The 17,684-nt window shown below is 39.3% G+C and overlaps 1 protein-coding gene across 3 annotated transcripts in view; it reads right to left on the bottom strand.

The window, feature by feature from the left end:
* LOC111236843 (probable global transcription activator SNF2L2) overlaps positions 1-7,064 on the bottom strand; it is a 52,860-nt gene extending 45,796 nt beyond the window's left edge. The window contains exons 1-6 of one of the 3 annotated variants that reach the window (XM_022765713.1): positions 6,975-7,064; positions 4,915-5,178; positions 4,188-4,317; positions 3,210-3,722; positions 2,439-2,540; positions 423-675 (exon numbers count right to left, since the gene is read on the bottom strand). In XM_022765713.1, coding sequence (XP_022621434.1) covers positions 423-675; positions 2,439-2,540; positions 3,210-3,722; positions 4,188-4,317; positions 4,915-5,148 — 1,232 coding nt within the window. In that variant the 5' untranslated portion in view covers positions 5,149-5,178; positions 6,975-7,064. Of the gene's footprint in view, positions 1-422; positions 676-2,438; positions 2,541-3,209; positions 3,723-4,187; positions 4,318-4,914; positions 5,179-6,481; positions 6,571-6,974 lie in introns of those variants that run through there. The other 2 variants (XM_022765714.1, XM_022765715.1) reach the window with 2 other exon arrangements.
* Between the last annotated feature and the right edge of the window lie 10,620 nt (positions 7,065-17,684).

Here is a 17,684-nt window from a genome sequence, read left to right as displayed (position 1 = left end):
TTCATGAACTGTCCCCTTAAAAAATACAGTCACATGTCTCAACTCCATTCAACTAACATTAGGCCACGACACAGAGGACAAACAACAATCCTCAACCCGAGCAACTTCTACCTAAAAAGAACACTGTGTACGTTCATTATTTGTAATTGAGGTAAAAGTTTGAAATAATCAGGATATTGGTTTGAAGTCGTGTCGCCCAGGCCTAACCTTAATATAGAAAATCACTTACATACTACCTCTTGCTACTGAGCTCCAGAAAAGGGGGAGTTTACATTGCAACTCTGTCTAAAAAGCAGTATTTCATGTTTGTTTCAAAAAGTTAAAGGCTGACATTTGAACCTCTTGACATTTTGTAAGTTTGCTCACCTGAAATCTTTTGAATTGAATGAAGAAAATTATCCATCTGTGATATCTGTAAATACCTGTACTCTCTCTCCTGCAGGATCCCCACTGGATCCAAGCCCTGGGGCTTCTGGATCGGCGTGACACGGTTCTGCTTCTGCTGCATCTGTAGCATGGGGGACACCTGCTGCCCGGGAGGCTGAGGGGTCACCGAGCTGCCTGGCATGGGCCCAGCTGGCACAGCAGTGGCCTGGGGTGGTGCAGGGGACGGGCGTCCACTGGAGGCAGGGGTGAGGTGCTTCTGAGCGTTGGCTTGATTGTCACCACCCTGAGCTGGAGACCAAAGACTGTTACTGGGGCAGTTCTCAGTAGGGTAGGGCAGGTTGACAACGACATGATCAGAATAAATGATTGACGAGTTCATATAAACCAGGTTTTCCTCAGTTCCATCAAATACAAACCAGATTAGACTGATTTGCAAAGCACCAGACACCTGCACATAACAGCACTGGCCTTTCTCCCTCCCAGACCCAGCTCCGGGAGGACTCCCCCAATTCCCTGACAATCTAAGGTCACTCCTCAGTCTAAACCCTGATGCCTCTGAATCGCTGTGAATCTGGTTCCTCACATGTTGTTGTTTTGACTTCCTATTATTCCGATTTATTCAGTTTTAAATTGACCTCATTGGGAATCTAGATATTTTTCTTTTCATAAATTGGGGGTTTGTATTTATTTATTATTTATCGATCGGGGCTTTGTATTTATTTACTTATTTCTGACTTTCTTCAAACATTTGTTGTAAGATGCTTGTTTATTGAACCAATATCCTGTGCTTATACTTGTGGAATTTGAGTGGTGAGTATAAATTATGGTTGTGAATGAAGCCTCCAAACAGAGAATCCATGCGTTTGTGACATACAGAATATCATAGTATACTTTTTTCCCACAGCCATATTATTATTATGAATCATTAAATAAAGCTGATCGATGTGCAAGGTACAAGATCTACCAAAACTACCAGGATAAAAACACTTATAGATATATACTAGACTGATGCAGACACATGGGAAAAGCCTGTGTTTGTTGCTTGTGTGTGTGGGTGAAGTTTGAAGCTTTGAGAGCTGCAGAAAACTGGGTGGTGAACTCAATGAATTATCTAGAGGTGGATCACTCCTTTATTATTAATGAAAGCTATGATCATTCCACCGGGGACATCATGAGGTTTAATGTTTAAAAAATATATATTAAAAAAACAAAAACTTGCTTCAAACCCTTGAAAATCAAACACTACATTTTTAATGCCATCAATAGGATAAAAAAACTGGGGAGCTTCTTCTTTGGCAAAGTAAAGGAGATTTTATTAGACTTGCAGACTTTGATGCTTCATCCTACTGGGAATTTATTTCACTATAAAATGTATTAATCATAACATTTCTCCTAAATTACTGCAGTGTTGTTGCTGTATTGTACATCTCCCAGTTAGGATTTGTGTCTTGTTCATCGACATTCTCACTTGTTTCTGACTTTGAGAGAAAATTATTGTTGACCAGGCAACATATGCAAATTACGTATCAGGGTAGATTTCTGTCTTTGCAGCAGGAGATAATGTGGCATCTTCAGAGCTGGTGCTGTTACACTGTATTTGAAGTCAGTCTTGGACTGCAGCATCTTTCTTCTCCTTTATTGTCCTTTCCACCGATGCGAACCCAGGTGCTTGTTCTGGGCTGGTGGACTGCCGCCATAGAGCCACGTCATTACGTCACTGTATGCATACATGTCTCTGCTTTCCCAGCAACGCTAGCGCCAAGCACAGCAACAACAGATGGCAGACTACATCGTCTGTTTTCGGGTGTTGGTCCTGCCTTTGTCCGCCTACATTGGCATCCAAACGTTTTGATGTTGATTTTGAATATTTCGAAATTTAAAAAAAAAAAAAACGAACCAGCGCCTTGAACTGCCTTGAGAATCTCATACAAGACTACACATCAAACAGCTGGACGCAACATGGTCAGTCTCAAACCTCTCTCTCCTACACTGGATTATGATGTGTGGAATGAAAAAGCCAAAGCTATTATGAACGTGTACACAGTTCTTACCATCAGACCAAGGCTTGGGTCCTGTGCTTTGATTGTGGCCTTGCATGGCTGGGGTTGGGCAGGGACTTGACTGGGGTCCACCTATAGGTGCCATTGCCATACCTTTCAACAGGATAGAAGTTTTCTATATTATTCCTCTGTCTGTTTTGTGACATAAACAGATCAAATCTGCCTGTGATGGGTTGAGTGATTTTACTCTTGTTTGTTCTTGTAAACAATCAACTGAAAATGCATTTTTTTGAAGGAATGAAACAATTCCTGCTTCTCAAAATGTTAGAATTTGATCTTTGTTTTATATGACAGTAAAATGGAGAAACAAATGTTTATGTTTATGTTTAATTGATCATTTTTTTTCTTTTCAGGGTAGAAAGCCCTGGTCACATTTTAGGTCATTTGCCACAAAAGAGCCACATAAACAGAGTAAAATAATAACAGTAATAAAAGCACCACCTGAGAGAAATCTGATAAAATATGAGATTATAATAATTTCTGGTTTTAGGATGCAACAGACGCAAAACACATTTTTTCAATGCACACTGACACATTGTTCATGACAGAGTACATCAGCTGTCAGGTCATATTACAGGTATTCACACTCTTAGGTCAGAACAAAGCCACATAAAGACATGAACTCCATATCCGTACTTAGAGGTGGCCTTGTTCACATTAAAGTGGCAAGGGTGTCAGATCTGCTGCATCAGACAAAGTCAACACTGATTCACTTGCTCATTATAAAGCAGTTTGTATCACTGTTAAACTGGATCTGCCTACCTGGAGGCCTGTTGTAAGGACTGGCACTAGGTGCTGGCTGCTGCTGCTGCTGCTGCTGCTGTTGTTGTTGCTGTTGCTGCTGCTGCTGCTGCTGCTGCTGCTGCTGCTGTTGTTGTTGTTGCTGCTGCTGCTGCTGCTGCTGCTGTTGCTGTTGCTGCTGCTGTTGCTGCTGCTGCTGTTGCATTGTGGGTAGGCTCCTCTTGCCCTGAACAGCCAGTTGGAGGTTTTCAGGCAGGGGTTGCCCGCGGCCCAGGATCTTGTAGGCGAGGATCTGAGCTCTGAGCTGCTGCAGCTGGACCGGGCTGAAAGCAGAAGGTCCCCGTCCCTGCTGGGCCATGTTGGACATGTTGGACATATTGGACATGCCTCCCTGTGGATCCATGGGCATCATAGGACCTGACTGTGAGGGAGGCATGTGGGGCGGCGTGGGTCCCCCACCTCCTCCTCCTCCTGACATGGGGCTAGAAGCATGCTCATGGACACCCATAGGGGATGGATGGGGAGACATGTATCCTAAAGCAGACAGGAAAGAGTTTAATTTTACCCAAAAATCCCACTGGTACCTTTTAAGCAGAAGTTTCTAACCTGGAGGTCAGAGCCCATGTAACGGATCTTACAATAAATCAAAGGAGTAACAAGATTATTAACAAGACAGAAAAACAGAAAATACATGTTTTCTGAGACAAAACTGGGCATTTGTTGAAATGTTTACTCTAAAAATTGCCTGGAAAAATATGACTTTAAAAGGTATTTAAATAAAAGGAATAATTACAACATGGTTGATCTGATAATATTCTGTAGACATGTGAAGGGGAATTGCTTTAGTGGGTCACAAGCCTAAAAGGTTGACAGCACTGCCATCAAGTATTGATGAAGTTTCTGATCCTACTGAGCAAAAAAAGTTTCTGTATTACAAACTCAAACTAATAAAACAATGAGCCCACTACTTTTAGTTTTAAAAACAAAGCAGAACAACACCTTGGCTGTGTTGGTCCATAGGACTCTGTGGAGGCCCCATCCCACTGTGCAGAGATCTCATCCCAACACCTTTCATGTGACCAAAGTGCATCGCGTCTGCCATTGTCTTATCATTCATCCCCTCCATGGGCTAAAAATAGAAAAAAAATCTTTAAGTTTCACACGAATTCATTAATACAATGCGTTCGGAAAGTATTCAGACCCCTTCAATTTTTACACAATGTTTTTGTTATGTTGCTGACTTATGCTAAAAAATAATCATAAAAATACTTTGTTTTTATTTTAACATAAGGTTGCATCTTAAAAAAGTGAAGAGTGAAGGTGTCTGAAAACTTTGTGAATGCACTGAACAACACATTTTCCCCCCAAACTGTAGTTTCTAACCAAACCCTGGAATCAATACCTACAAAAATGAACACTGTCTGTCAATCAAACGTTGCCTAGAGCAAAATGTATTTTTTTTTATTCATCTTAGGTCATTACAATGTCAAAAAGGGGATCAGAGAGCTGAACAGGTAAGAAGATGATAAAAACAGAGCAGAGACATACTGACACTTATAGATTCCTCCATTTTACCATTTTTGTCATAAACACATAACATAAAAAACATAAAAAACCACAAAGACAATTACAATGTTTCTATATAACTATATATATGCTATATAGGTACTTCTCTAATCCATTATCTTTTTATTCAGCAGTGATAGCAGCTGCAGGTACACTATACCTTGTGCATAGGATACATGCTGTCCTGAGAGTAATCACTTTGCCCCTGGCCCTGCATGCCATGAGGTGCATTGGGTGTTCCAGGTCCAGGACTGGGTCCCATCATACTGTGAACAGAGCCTGGTGAGGGGTCCGGTCCAGGGCTGGGGCCCAAGATGGGCCCTGGGGATAGACCTGCCCCCGGAGAAGGGCCAGGATGGGACATACCACCTGACGTGTCTGAGGGGGTGGACATCTACTGAACTGCTGGTGGGACACCAGACAGCTTAGAGGGGAAAAAAAGGAAGAACATGATTTGACTGCCACAATAAAATTGAATATTATTAACACTGTTATTGTATAACAAAATTTTGTTGTTTGAATTGTCTGCACTCTTTATTACACAGCAGTTTCCTTCAACAGGATTATGTTGTATAGACATATTTTAACAAAAAATCAATTTAATCAATGAACACATAAATCAGGGGGAGGTCCTTGTGGCCTAGTAGTTAAGATGTGTGCCATGTACTGTGACTGACTTTTGTTGCATGCCGTTACCCCTCTCCACTGTCCACTGTCAATAATACCTGAATCTTGGGCAGTGATTCATAGAGGCAGAGTGTGCAGCTTAAGACCTGACACATGCTTTAATTTAATTTCCAGTAAAAAAAAAAAAAAAATACATAAACTAACTTTCAAGTCTAATTTTGAACCAGAAAAGTCTTGAGTAACAACAACAACATCAACCATAACATATACATTACTGTGCAAACTGTTTCAGGCACTTTAGATGTTTAGATTCTTATCCATCATGGAGTGTAATCAGAGAGGTGTGATTATGTCCCTAATTCATTCTGCAGCAGGACAAGCCCAAACACACAGACAGACTCATAAACAACTGCAGTATCTTCAGAGACAAGAGGAACAAGGAGTCCTGCAACCGGTGGTCTGACCCCCAGAGCCCTGATCTCAACATCATGGAGTCAGGGATCACATGAAGAGACAGAAGACACTGAGACAGACTAAATCCCCAGAGGAACCGTGGCAGGTTCTCCAAGATGCTGGAACAACCTACCTACCAAGTACCTGAAAAACTGTGAACAGATGTACAGAGAGGAATTGGGGCTGTTTTAAATGCAAAGAGTGGCCACAGCAACTAAGATTAAGGCTTTTTTTCTGCACTCTGCATGAAGTTCACTGATGACTAAAAACTATTCGTGGTGCTGCAACCTTAATGCTAACAAGAAAATACCATCCACTATTGTATCAGCCTGACAGATCACTTTTGTCATATTAGATATTGTCAATCTTTTACTTTCTGCTGTCAAACCTCAGAGCCATGACTGCTCCTGCACAGGACTGTTGCCCAAATGCAGATATCACACCTATTTGCCTCACCTGACGTTACACTTAAAATACATAGATTCTTTCCGTTATGAGCATAACACAATGGCCCATCTCCGATATGCTACAGTAAGGCTGTCGGTATCGTAATTACTAATGACTTCTGTAAATGCTCAACCAATTACCATTTTTTGATAAAAACAGACAGTATTGAACTTACAGCAATAAAATTAATGTCTCCTTACCACTGACACATAATAAATAGCGCGATTTAAATGATATAAGTAGGCTAGCGTTAGCGCTGTATCGTTGTTGTCTGTCAATCTCTGTGCCGTTCAGTTCGGTTCTGTGCAACCAACTCTGACTGAATCATGGCTTCCCCGAAACTGGTGGCCATCACGGATATGCCATCAAAAATCAAACTTTAGCTGAAAGTCAAACGCCTGACATGACTTTGGCGACATCTGTAGAGGCAGCGATTGACTTTAATATAAAATAGAGAAGCCCAAAGTTTCACGGAACAAACAACATGGACGCTTTTGAGCGTTTAGTTTCGCTTGATCTTCGGGGAACTTGGCTAACCGCTAGCTGCAGCTAGTTAGCTTAGCAACTAGTCTGCTAGCTCTGGTTAGAGACTCAACCGAACTGTGTCCTGTCAGAAAGTTCGGACCGTTAGCAGAACCCTGAGTTGTTACATGCCAGTATTTATCAAATATGTAGCGCCGTTAGTCAAATTACCTTTCGGCTGAACTGAAACTGCTCACAATAAGGTGAATATATTATAATGTTTCTTCAAAATATGACTGCTGTCCATAAGTTCACTCCCCCTCCGTGTTGTTTTGCTGACATGCTAAAGTTTTTTTTGTCACCATTATTGATTTGTCAACGTCACCGGAAATCCCGCCTACATCCACAGTGATTGGTTGGACCACACGTCAATCACTTATTGTGTTTCTTGGGCGTTTCTTGAGCTGCAACTTTCTGGTATCTGTAGTGTCTGTAGCTGCAAACAAGACAATCTCACACTTGTATAAAAGTTTACTACAAACTATGAGATCTTATTTGGAGTCACAACCATGATGAATTTAAAACAATCTCGTAATACCTTGTGTTTGATATCAGGGGCAGAGCCAGACATTTTTAACATTCAGGGATTAGCCCCAATTTAAATCGATATTATAGACTGTATATAAAAAGCCGATATTCAGGGGACATGCTCCCCCGGGGAATTTTTTACCCATTCACATCAGTTGAATGCACTATTTACTGTAGCAAGCCATTTGTACATCATTTGGGGAAAACATAATAGTTGCCCAGGAAAAAAAAAATCATCCTAAACCTGCATCATATTTTAAATCTAATTGTTCTCTGTCTCCATCATTCTGAAACCACAACACAACAGATTTTGACAATGATTAAGTTTCCCTACTGTCACATAAAAAGAGGCAAAAATTGTCTGATGTGACTATTTTGAATTTATATGACATAGGTGGGGAATGAATCTGGCATAAACAGCATCACTAATCTTGACACCTATTTTTGTTACACTATGCTGGAGTAGAGTTCACAGATTTAATGTTTAGATGACAAATCTACATTTAAATCCAGACCATAATAATACGTGCTGCTCTAACTGAGCAGTCATGGATTCAAAACGAGGCCAAGTGAATGTCTTCACAACTCTGAACTGAATATGAGGCCAACAGAAGAAAATTTACTCTAATGATATTACATTTCTTTAAAGAATAGTATCATAGTATAAATAAACATATATAATAAACATGGACATGTACTGTAATATTATCATACAGTATTTTATTCGATCTACTCCGGATCACTCTGTTTTCATTCCCTCCTCTTTTCTTCTTCTTTCACTTCTCAGCTCCACTCATCCATCCCTGGAAATGTCCTGCTGACTGCTTCTGCTGCTTTGCTCATATTCATCAAGTCAAGTCCAGTATAATCCTAGAACACGTGTGAAAAATTACATTGCTACCATGGAATCACGTTTTCATTTTCAGCTTTACATGATTATCTTAATAGTCCCCAATAGGCTTCTATAAAGACTTTAAAATGTGCAATTTCATCCCGGTTTGCTCTGTAACAATGAATGGGGCTCTGATGCTACAAGGCCATAAAATGTTTGTGTAATTTCTTACACTAAAATGACTGTTTCAAATCTAAAGCTTTATATCTAATTCAAAATCTGGATGAGACCTGTTAGGAGGTACTCTACACAGCTACTGTAAATTATGGGGATAGTGAGGGAACTTAGTGGCTCAAAGTAATTTCAGCTATATAACGTCAGTGGGGTGACTCATTTAAAGAGAGTAATGCAATTCCACATTTTCATTTTACTGGAAATCACATCTGTTGATTCTTCACGAAGTCAATGCCCCTTGTGTTAATCTATGGATTCTCTCTGATTTCTACCTTTAGGACAGATAATTCAGACTAAACTGTCCTTGGACCCAGCAGTAACACATGTGACATTTAAGCTTTTCATTTAGTCAAAATTGCTTTCAAATTAATGAACTGTATGTTAATGAACGTTGTGATTGTTATTTATTAGTAACTTGACTTCATGCACAGCTGCGGTTGGACTTATACCTGCAGTTTACCTTCACTTATTGTTGTTTATTGATTTTTGCTGCTGCTTGTGGACTTCATCCTGGTTTACGCTGTCTGCTTTAAGGACTGCACACATACGGGCATTGCGCCGAAAGTCGCCAACTTTGCTTTAAATACGGAAGAAAAAAAGCAGGAAGGTCGCAGTTGTAAAATAGGCAAACACAAATGTTTGCATATCACAAACTGAATATCAGTAAAAGGGAAACGATGATTGTAGGTTATATTCTAAGTATGCATTTATAGTAATAACTGAATGTATGGAGTTTTTATGCCTCATTCCTGAGCACGCATTGGAAGTTTTTGTGCACAGACAAATACATTTTGCAAACACACAAATTATATTTTGAAGAATTTTTTTTTTTTGAGCAAATAATACCGTAACCTTAAAGCACTTGCACATACATGCATAGTGTCAGGCATATACTGTACATGTATACATACGGATTTGCATGTGTAGGGCAGTAGCCTAAATAAGCCACCGGGTGTCGCAGTTGCGATGTTTATTCCCAGGTGAATCCCGGTTTGTGTGTTGTTTGACCGCTGTGGGACACCGTAGTTTTGAGGTTAGTTTCGTACTGGACGCCATCTTGGTTTAATGTTTTCAACTCTCACGGTACAAAGAAAGCAGTGTTAACAGCAGCCTGCATCGCCTAACAATAGCATCATTTAAATCACACTTCCAGTCTTTCTGTTAAAACTCTCTGTAAACAACATGTTAGTTAACAGTTGGTCATGGATCCGAGAAGCGAGCAGTTGTATTTCCTGTCTTAAGGTTGTTCGTAATATCGGCTAGCCGGCTAGCTTTCTGTGCGTCGCAGCAGCACCTGATCAATGGAAACAGTGTGGGATGTCTCATCTGGTTGGTTACAGGTAGGCATGCTATTCATCTCCTAGTTACTTTAGCTCAGCAGTTAGTGATGGCTTCTCTCTCTCTCCCTCTATCTTGCTCAGTGTTTTTGAAACTTGAGTGTAGAGGATTTTGATGTCAGCTGTCAGGGGGGAAGAGTGAGCTCCTAACCGCCATGCAAACTGGTAAAACGGATCTGTCACATCTCATCTCATCATCAGGTTGGTGCTCCTATAAAAGTATATATGTGTATAGGTAAATATGTGTTTTTAAAAACTAATTTCGCAGCTGCATTTACTCTTTCATCCAGGAGCGCAGTGTAGCCACGGTGTTTTAGCGGGTGTTTACATCAATGCCGATCGGAGCCGGAGCCGCGTCTTCTTCAGTCATTTGACCCCGGGTGTGAATGCCGATTGCACCCTTTTCCAGACAGCTTCAGCCTGAGCTACACTGTTGACTGACATGATGCATTTTGCCTCCACCTGTATCTTTACTCCTTTTATGTTTATTGGTGGTTGGTGTACCACCTAGTGGTCGTAACTCTCGGTTAAACTGTGGTGCCTTCCGGATACATACATACTTAAGCGCACACACACACATACATACATGACCGCCTGTTGCAGGACTCCTTGTTCTCTGTCTGTGTGTTTGGGCCCGTTGTCCTGCTACAGAATGAATTTGGGACCGACCAGATTCCTCCCTGGTGGTATTGCATGATGAATCTAAACACCTAAACTGCCTAAAATCTTTGCAAAGTGCCGTACTTGTACTTTGCTTGAGTATATTACTTTATTCATCTACTCTACTACAATTAAGAAAGAAATATGCATGATGCAAAAGTTGCATAATAAACACTTTTGCTTCTGATACATTCAGTACATGTTGCTGATAATAGTTGTGCTCTTTTACTTAGTATTGATGCATGACTTTCACTTATAAGGGATAATAATTTGACTTTGTTGTCTTGCTATTTTTTACTTAAGGGTCTGATAACCTTTTCCATCCATGTTGGTTAGACATTAAAAACAGAATTTAAGGCCCTAAATCAAATGCTCAAATCAAATATGATTGTTTTACACAGTGTTTATATATTTCCAGTTGTGATCAGGGAACCTTTATCATAGCAGCAACCTACACTTGCAGGCCAAGGGATTACATGTAATAGAGACACTAACATTTGTATGGCAAGCTGCAAATATGTAGAGGCAAAAAGTGTTGTAAAATATGTGTTCATCTGTGCAGTGAACACAAGATGGCAGTAGTGACCAGCAGTTGCTTCAGTAAACTTACCTCTGCCGCTCTGCACTGTAGCACAGAAGTTCTTGGCAGGTAATGAACTGGCACAGCCATCTGAGCTCAAAACAAACATGTCAAGTCCAGAGTGACTGAGTGCTAGTCCACATTTACATCCACTGACTTAGTAAGTCTGATAATAGCATTGTGGACTTTCAAAGGCAAGCCATGCAAATAATACACAGGTTCAGTCAAGCTCCATTTGCATCCTTCTGATATCAGAAGCTTTGTTTTGTTTTCAGTATGAAAAGATTAAGCTGTTTTTACTGGACATTTGTTTGTTTAAACTCAATAGAGATATTGTTTTTTCTATCCTGTTTCTTTCTACATAGTGCAGCTCATAATTTGTCTGCATTTGCATCAAGTGTATCTTATCTCAATATATTAAAATAAATATTACAAGTAGAACCTGTTGTCAGTATTCATTGTTTATTTCTCTGCAACCTTCCTTAGATCAAGCTTTTGTGCTATCTAGTAAATCATGGAAATAAATTCTTTAAATGTCTTACTGGCTGCATCTTACACACCTACACTGCACTGGATGCTGTACGGGACAGACATGAAATATGCACATGCTGCAGAAAATAATGTTATATACTGAAATAATCTTAAACAATTTGAAGATAAAAATGATGTGTGCATCAAGTTAATAATTATTTTAAGACAATATTTTGCAATAAATATGAGCATATGTTTAGATTTATCTCAGAGAATTTCTGAAAAGCAACAAGTATCAATATTATTCAAAACCTAACAGATAGCATTTTAACACTCTTACTTTCACTTGGTGATGCTATCTGTCTATTAGCGATGGCACTGTGATGACCTTGCAGAGACATTCAAAGCACTCCATCCTGACAGCCCGTCATTTGAATACCTCACAGATCAATAAACAAAGCCTCAAATTTAAACTTTGATCTCAACTTCCCCTCCTCAACAATTCTGCTCTTTCTTACATGTCTTCGAAGAGGATGTGCTCAGGGTTCCTGAATGTAAATTTTACCCAAATAAACAAACATAATTAACTTAGTGGTTAAAACCGCCCCCCTTCAGATTCACCGAGCCAGGAAAGGGCTCGGCCGCAGTGATTTGGCAGTGAAAGGACTAGTGGTTGTGGCTTCCATTCACCTTGAAACCCTCTGTAAAAAGGCTGAGGTGAATCATGGCATGACATTTTACTCAGAGTCTACAGGTTTTTAAATAGCTGGGCTGAACAATGGAACGCTCATTTACAGATGCAAAGAAGGTCCATTGAATTCAACTTTCTTCCTTTCAAGATGAAATAATTTTAACCTGGATATGAATGAAAAGATGTAATGATGATATGTATGAAATAATACTGAAGAAAATACGCTTTGCATTTTGTTGTTATTTTACTTTTTAAATAGCAATTCATTCCGGTAGAGCTAAAATACTTCAGTCTATTTATTGATTATTTTAGAAATAGAATAGTAATAATATCTTTGAAAGTTACCCACTCTGAACTTGTCTCTGCTACTATGAATCTTTCAACTGGAACGAACTTCAACACAAACTCAAGTTAGAGACTCGTTGCTCTGACTTCAAACATCTACATGCTGTATTTTAGATTATACCTGTGTCTAATTAGTGTGTTTGCGTGTGACTGGCTCTTCTTGTTCTTATCTTGTGTATATTGTACATAATTTGTTCAATTTTGATCTTGTTGAGATTTCCTAATTAAACGGGGCTTACCATAATACATTAATAATTTATGCATAAATAATTTAATTGGTCTATAGAGCAATTTCATGTCATCATATATTGCATACAATATGTGGGGTTTTTTGTTTTGGCTGTGTGAACATATAACTTTGGACTGCGTTTGATTGACAACTGAGATTGTTTTTGACACTCAATGGACTGATTGATTAAACAGTTTATTTATAGATTCATATAGATTAATTTCTGTCCTGCGTTTTATTGTTTATTTGACAAAACAGTGCTGAAAAAAGACCTGAAAATGACCCAGAGTTGGCCTAAATGGAAGATTTTTATCTGTTGTTAAAAAGGCACCATAAACACAATAAAATGTTGTATTCATATACACTGCATGATAAATATCTACAAAATAGTACAGCACACATATGCATAATCAATAATGGCACATAATAATGCAAGGTACATGCAATAAAAAAAGGAATGGCAGAGCCCTGATTTAGAAGACAGGCAACACGTGGCAACATGTGACTGAAATTTGTATTTAAAAAAAAAGTTTTAGAATTATATTCTTATTGCTCTATGAATAAAATAACAAGTTAAAGACACACCAAGTAACGCATTCAGTAAAAATGAGATAGATCAACTTTCTGTCTACAGATATCTTTAAAAGATATTTAAGAGTCTGTCAACAGTTGAAACCTCACATTAATCTCTGTGTATTATACAGTAGCCTATGTTTGTATTGACTGATATTTATGAGTGAGGTATTTACATTTACATTCATAGACTGACAGACACATACACACAAACACACTTGAGCACGCACTGTGTTGTTATCCACAGGTGTGAGCAAACAAAGGGTGTGTTATAATTAGTTTTACATGAGCCACATTTGGCAGTGAGCTGTTTGCTTTTTCTCTGTGTTATCTGAGAATCCCATTTGACTAACCAATGCTTGTGGTGCACTTATTTCTGAGTCAGATGATGGAGAGGCTGTTTGAACAGTGTGAAGAGAGGCAGCAACAATAGACAGGCCATGTTTGGTGTGGCACAGTTTACATTCAACAGAATGGTTCTTTTTATAAACATCACATACAAATTATTGATATTAGCAGCTGAAAGAACCTTTTTTCTTTTTTTCTGCCTCTTTTTTCTTGTCTTTGGTTTCATTTTTCTACATATTTTATCTTTACCTTGTTCTTTCTCTTTATCTTCTGCATTTTATAGCTTCTATCAGTCCTTCATTTTCTCCTGCTAATAAGTGTGAAAGTAGATTTAGTATGAATAAATTGTTTATCATTTATTCTTTGTTTTATAATTTATTCACTTTGTTATAACTGTGTGTTTCAGAGTTAACTCTGTGCCTGTTGTAGGAGTTTTATGGCTTATTTCCAGTTGGTTAATATTACATTGTTTTTGGGCAAATGGCCAATATGTTGTGGTTTATTGTCTCTGGAAAACGTATGAAATGAGATTTTGTTTTTCTTCCTGAGAAACATCCTTCTGACTTTTTGAAAGTATTTGTCTCGTATTGTATAATATATTTTTCTAACCCTCAACCCATCAGTGTTCTGTGTGCTTATTGCTTAATTGTGACCAGAGAAAGGCACACCAATATTTCATCCACAAATCTTTATAATAACTGCTAATGGCAGAGCTAGCCTGGCAGTCACAGTATGTCTCCAAGGTTCTTTATGTTTCCTTACTGTTTATTCCCTGTGGCATTTTGTTCTCAGGATAACAGCAGGCACACAGCTGGCTGTTAATTGATGACAAAAATCCAATGTCAAAGACAACATCTAATGCTAATGTCTGTTTAACCTAAAATACTGACCGCAGCTGATATACCAGCCGTGAGGTCTGGTGACCAAAACCTAGCATCTGCTAAACGTCACATTGTCAATTATCAACTTGATTTTCATTTACAACTAAAATTTAGCATCTGTCCAATGTTGGAGTTAATCAATTAGAGTTACAGAAGAGGGAAAGGGGCTCTTAGAGCTTACCAATTATCAGTTAGTGGCAGTGGTTAGTTTCCAACTTAACAAGCTACTTAGCTTAGCTACAGTTCATTTAAAGGTACATAAAGGTGTATTTGTACCATTGACTCTTGTCTCATAACTATCTGCAAGCATTCCTCTATTGTGGAGCAGTTTACTCCAATAAAGGAGGAGAAATAAAAGTTAATGGTGCAGTTAATGAGCTAGCTTCCTCCATATTGGACTGCAGCTCTCCCTTCACTGTTAAGAGGGCTTACTATGGGCCTTTTTCACAGCAGACATTTTGGTTTTTCATAACAATTATTTTTAGTAATTATTATTTATAGTATTATTTACATTTGTGCTTTTTCAAAATGTCTTCTGCAAAACAAATAAATCCACTAACTGCAGCAACATTCTGGCTTAATTTAGCCATTTTCAAATGCTGGTGTGACCAGCTGTGTGATCTTTTCTTCTTTTCCTTCCTTTTCAGCTTTTCACTCTTTCAGTTATTCGCCAAAGTAATTATAGTATTGGTGTTTCATCACTAGGAGCAGTGATAATAACAGTAGTAGTTTAAGTATTAGATTGTAGCCTGTAGTTCTTTCTATTGATCATTATCACATTCTCAAGTTATTGGTGTTTTAAGTGTATCTGTTAGTCATCCACAAAAGTTATTGGGTATAACGTTACAAGAGCAATCCACATTCACACAGGCTGTTGGCAAAAAAACAGGCGTTTAGTGTCTGCATGATTGACTTTTGGATCTCAGAGGTGTCCAGTTTGGCCCCAGCTGTTGTGTCGTCTCAGTAAATGATTTCCTAAACATCGTTCTTGGCCAGCTGGCTGCTCTTTCTCTCTCAAATTTATCCCCTGGCCCTCTGACCAGTGTTTGTTATTTCTCTCTTCAAGCTTCTCATGAAAGGAAAACTTCGGCAAGATTTACGGGCAGGTGCACCGTGCCCTCCTCCATTACTCCACCCTCAATTTCTGCCTGCCAGTGCTCAATTTTGCGAGAGCTGCTTTTGAGCGCTCTCATGGGACTGGCGTCTGGTCCAGAGCAACGGTGCTGAGATCTTTTTCCAAGATGGTGCCGGGGTCATGTAGGAGGCTGAAGAGAGAGGAAATGCTGTCAGGGGAAGCCTCTTTGTAGTTGCCTTTGTTGCAGGTGTTCTGCCATTCATTGTTAAAGCACGCTGCTTAATATTACAACCCTGCCTGACATCTGGTGGCCAATGATGATGATCAGCGATAACCCTGCCTGATAATATCTTCTGACAGATTACACATAAGCACAGATGTTGATTATCAGCAGACGGTGTCGTGCTGCATTTTGTACAAACTGCTCAATATCCTGTCAGAAAATGTGCATCTTTTTTTTCTTTTTTTTTTGGAAACAAATGTGAACTTTGCTTCATGCCATCACAGTATTAACAAGTAGGTTGATGTTTCATTAGGTTCAGGTACAAAAATTACATGGTCAGAGTTTGACAGGAAATAACTTCCACTCCAAGGTTAGAGGGCCTTTACCATCATCGTTAAAGCAACATGTACTTGTTGAAGGTTAGGGAACAATCATGGTCATGGTTACAAGAAACTGACTGACAGTAGGAAGCAGGAAGTTAACATCATCCCTCTGTGGCTATATAACTACAATTCACTACTTTCTAATTTGCTCCCAGTCGGCACGAGTCTCATAAGACTGAACATTTTTCTTGGGAGGACAGTCTGCACAGAGTGATCCTGCATTTGGTGGTGCATCCTCCTGATTACCATAAATCCTCTTGCACAGAGGAAGTAACATGTTCTGCTGAAGTAAGAGTAGTGCAGCATAGTCTTGTGTTTCAGATAAACAGAAGGATTGCACAGTTTGCATCAGTAGCAACCGCCTCCTTGACTGTAACGTGAATGTTTTAAGAGAGATGGCCACCATCCAGTGTTGTCCCAGGCCTAATTTGAATCCCTGTGGCCCAAAAAGCACAGAGACCAGCTTAACAAAGAAATAAAACTGTGGCACTTCAAACTCTGTAAAACAAAGAAAAAGACATTACACTCCTTCCCAAAGGTTTATGATTGACGGGTGATTTCTGGCAGGTGAAGTTCACAAAACTTTTCAGAAGAAAACCTGAAAAGAAAGATCGATTTTTAGCAGCAGCAAATACAAAGCATTTAAATATTTTACTGTAGCTTCTTGAACTACAAAAAAATCCAAACTGCCTTTGAAACATGTCTTTTAATGACATCTGTAATTGAGTTGTGTCCTCTTTCACCGCAGGTTGGAACTGGATGAAACAGATGAAACAGGGCAGGATGGTTAGTTTGGCTCTTTTTACCTAAATGTGTGTTCCAGCTCTTTCAGCTTGTAGCAGAGGTGAAGCCGAACGAGCGAAGCCTGCATGTGTTTTGAACTTGTCACAGTGAATCGCTGCAGCTCAGGGGGGTTGGTGGGGTGGGATGGGATGAAGTCAGCCCTGAATACCTGCCCACCATCAGTGCATGGTGAGCATCTGTGAGCTGTTAAGACCACTTCATCTTAACCACATCCACAGGAGTGAGGTTAGTGGTGTTAAGGTGTAAAGAACGGTACGATGTGTCTGTTTGTATTTGTGAAGAAATGTGTCTGTTGCTGTGTGACCGAAAGAAAAATGTGTTTTGTTTTGTTGCTCCTCTTTGAACTGGTGCAGAAAGTCGACACAAGAAGCTCAGGAATGATATACTATGGTATGTGTGGCATGCTGCGGCTAATTACTTGTTTCCCCTCACAAAATTTAGTGTGGAGTCCGAACAAATGGAGAGTTTTAGTGTATGGAATAATCGTCATTACTGACATAACTCATGATTAAAATAGGATCTATTCAAATGGATACCTTTACAGTTCACACAGGCAGTTGTGTCTGCTTCATTGAATCATAAAATAAGAGTGAGGTCAAAATGTTTTCCTGGTCTTTGACCTGTGAGTGGTTTGGAAGTCTATGTGAAAAGCCAAAGATCAACGTGCCTGATGGGTCTGTAGTAGTC

Source organism: Seriola dumerili, unplaced genomic scaffold (genome assembly GCF_002260705.1).
Source record: "Seriola dumerili isolate Sdu_G_001 unplaced genomic scaffold, Sdu_1.0 BDQW01000733.1, whole genome shotgun sequence".
Lineage (NCBI taxonomy): Eukaryota > Metazoa > Chordata > Actinopteri > Carangiformes > Carangidae > Seriola > Seriola dumerili.
Note: the sequence above shows the minus strand (reverse complement) of the source record. Positions and strands in the feature narration are given on the sequence as shown.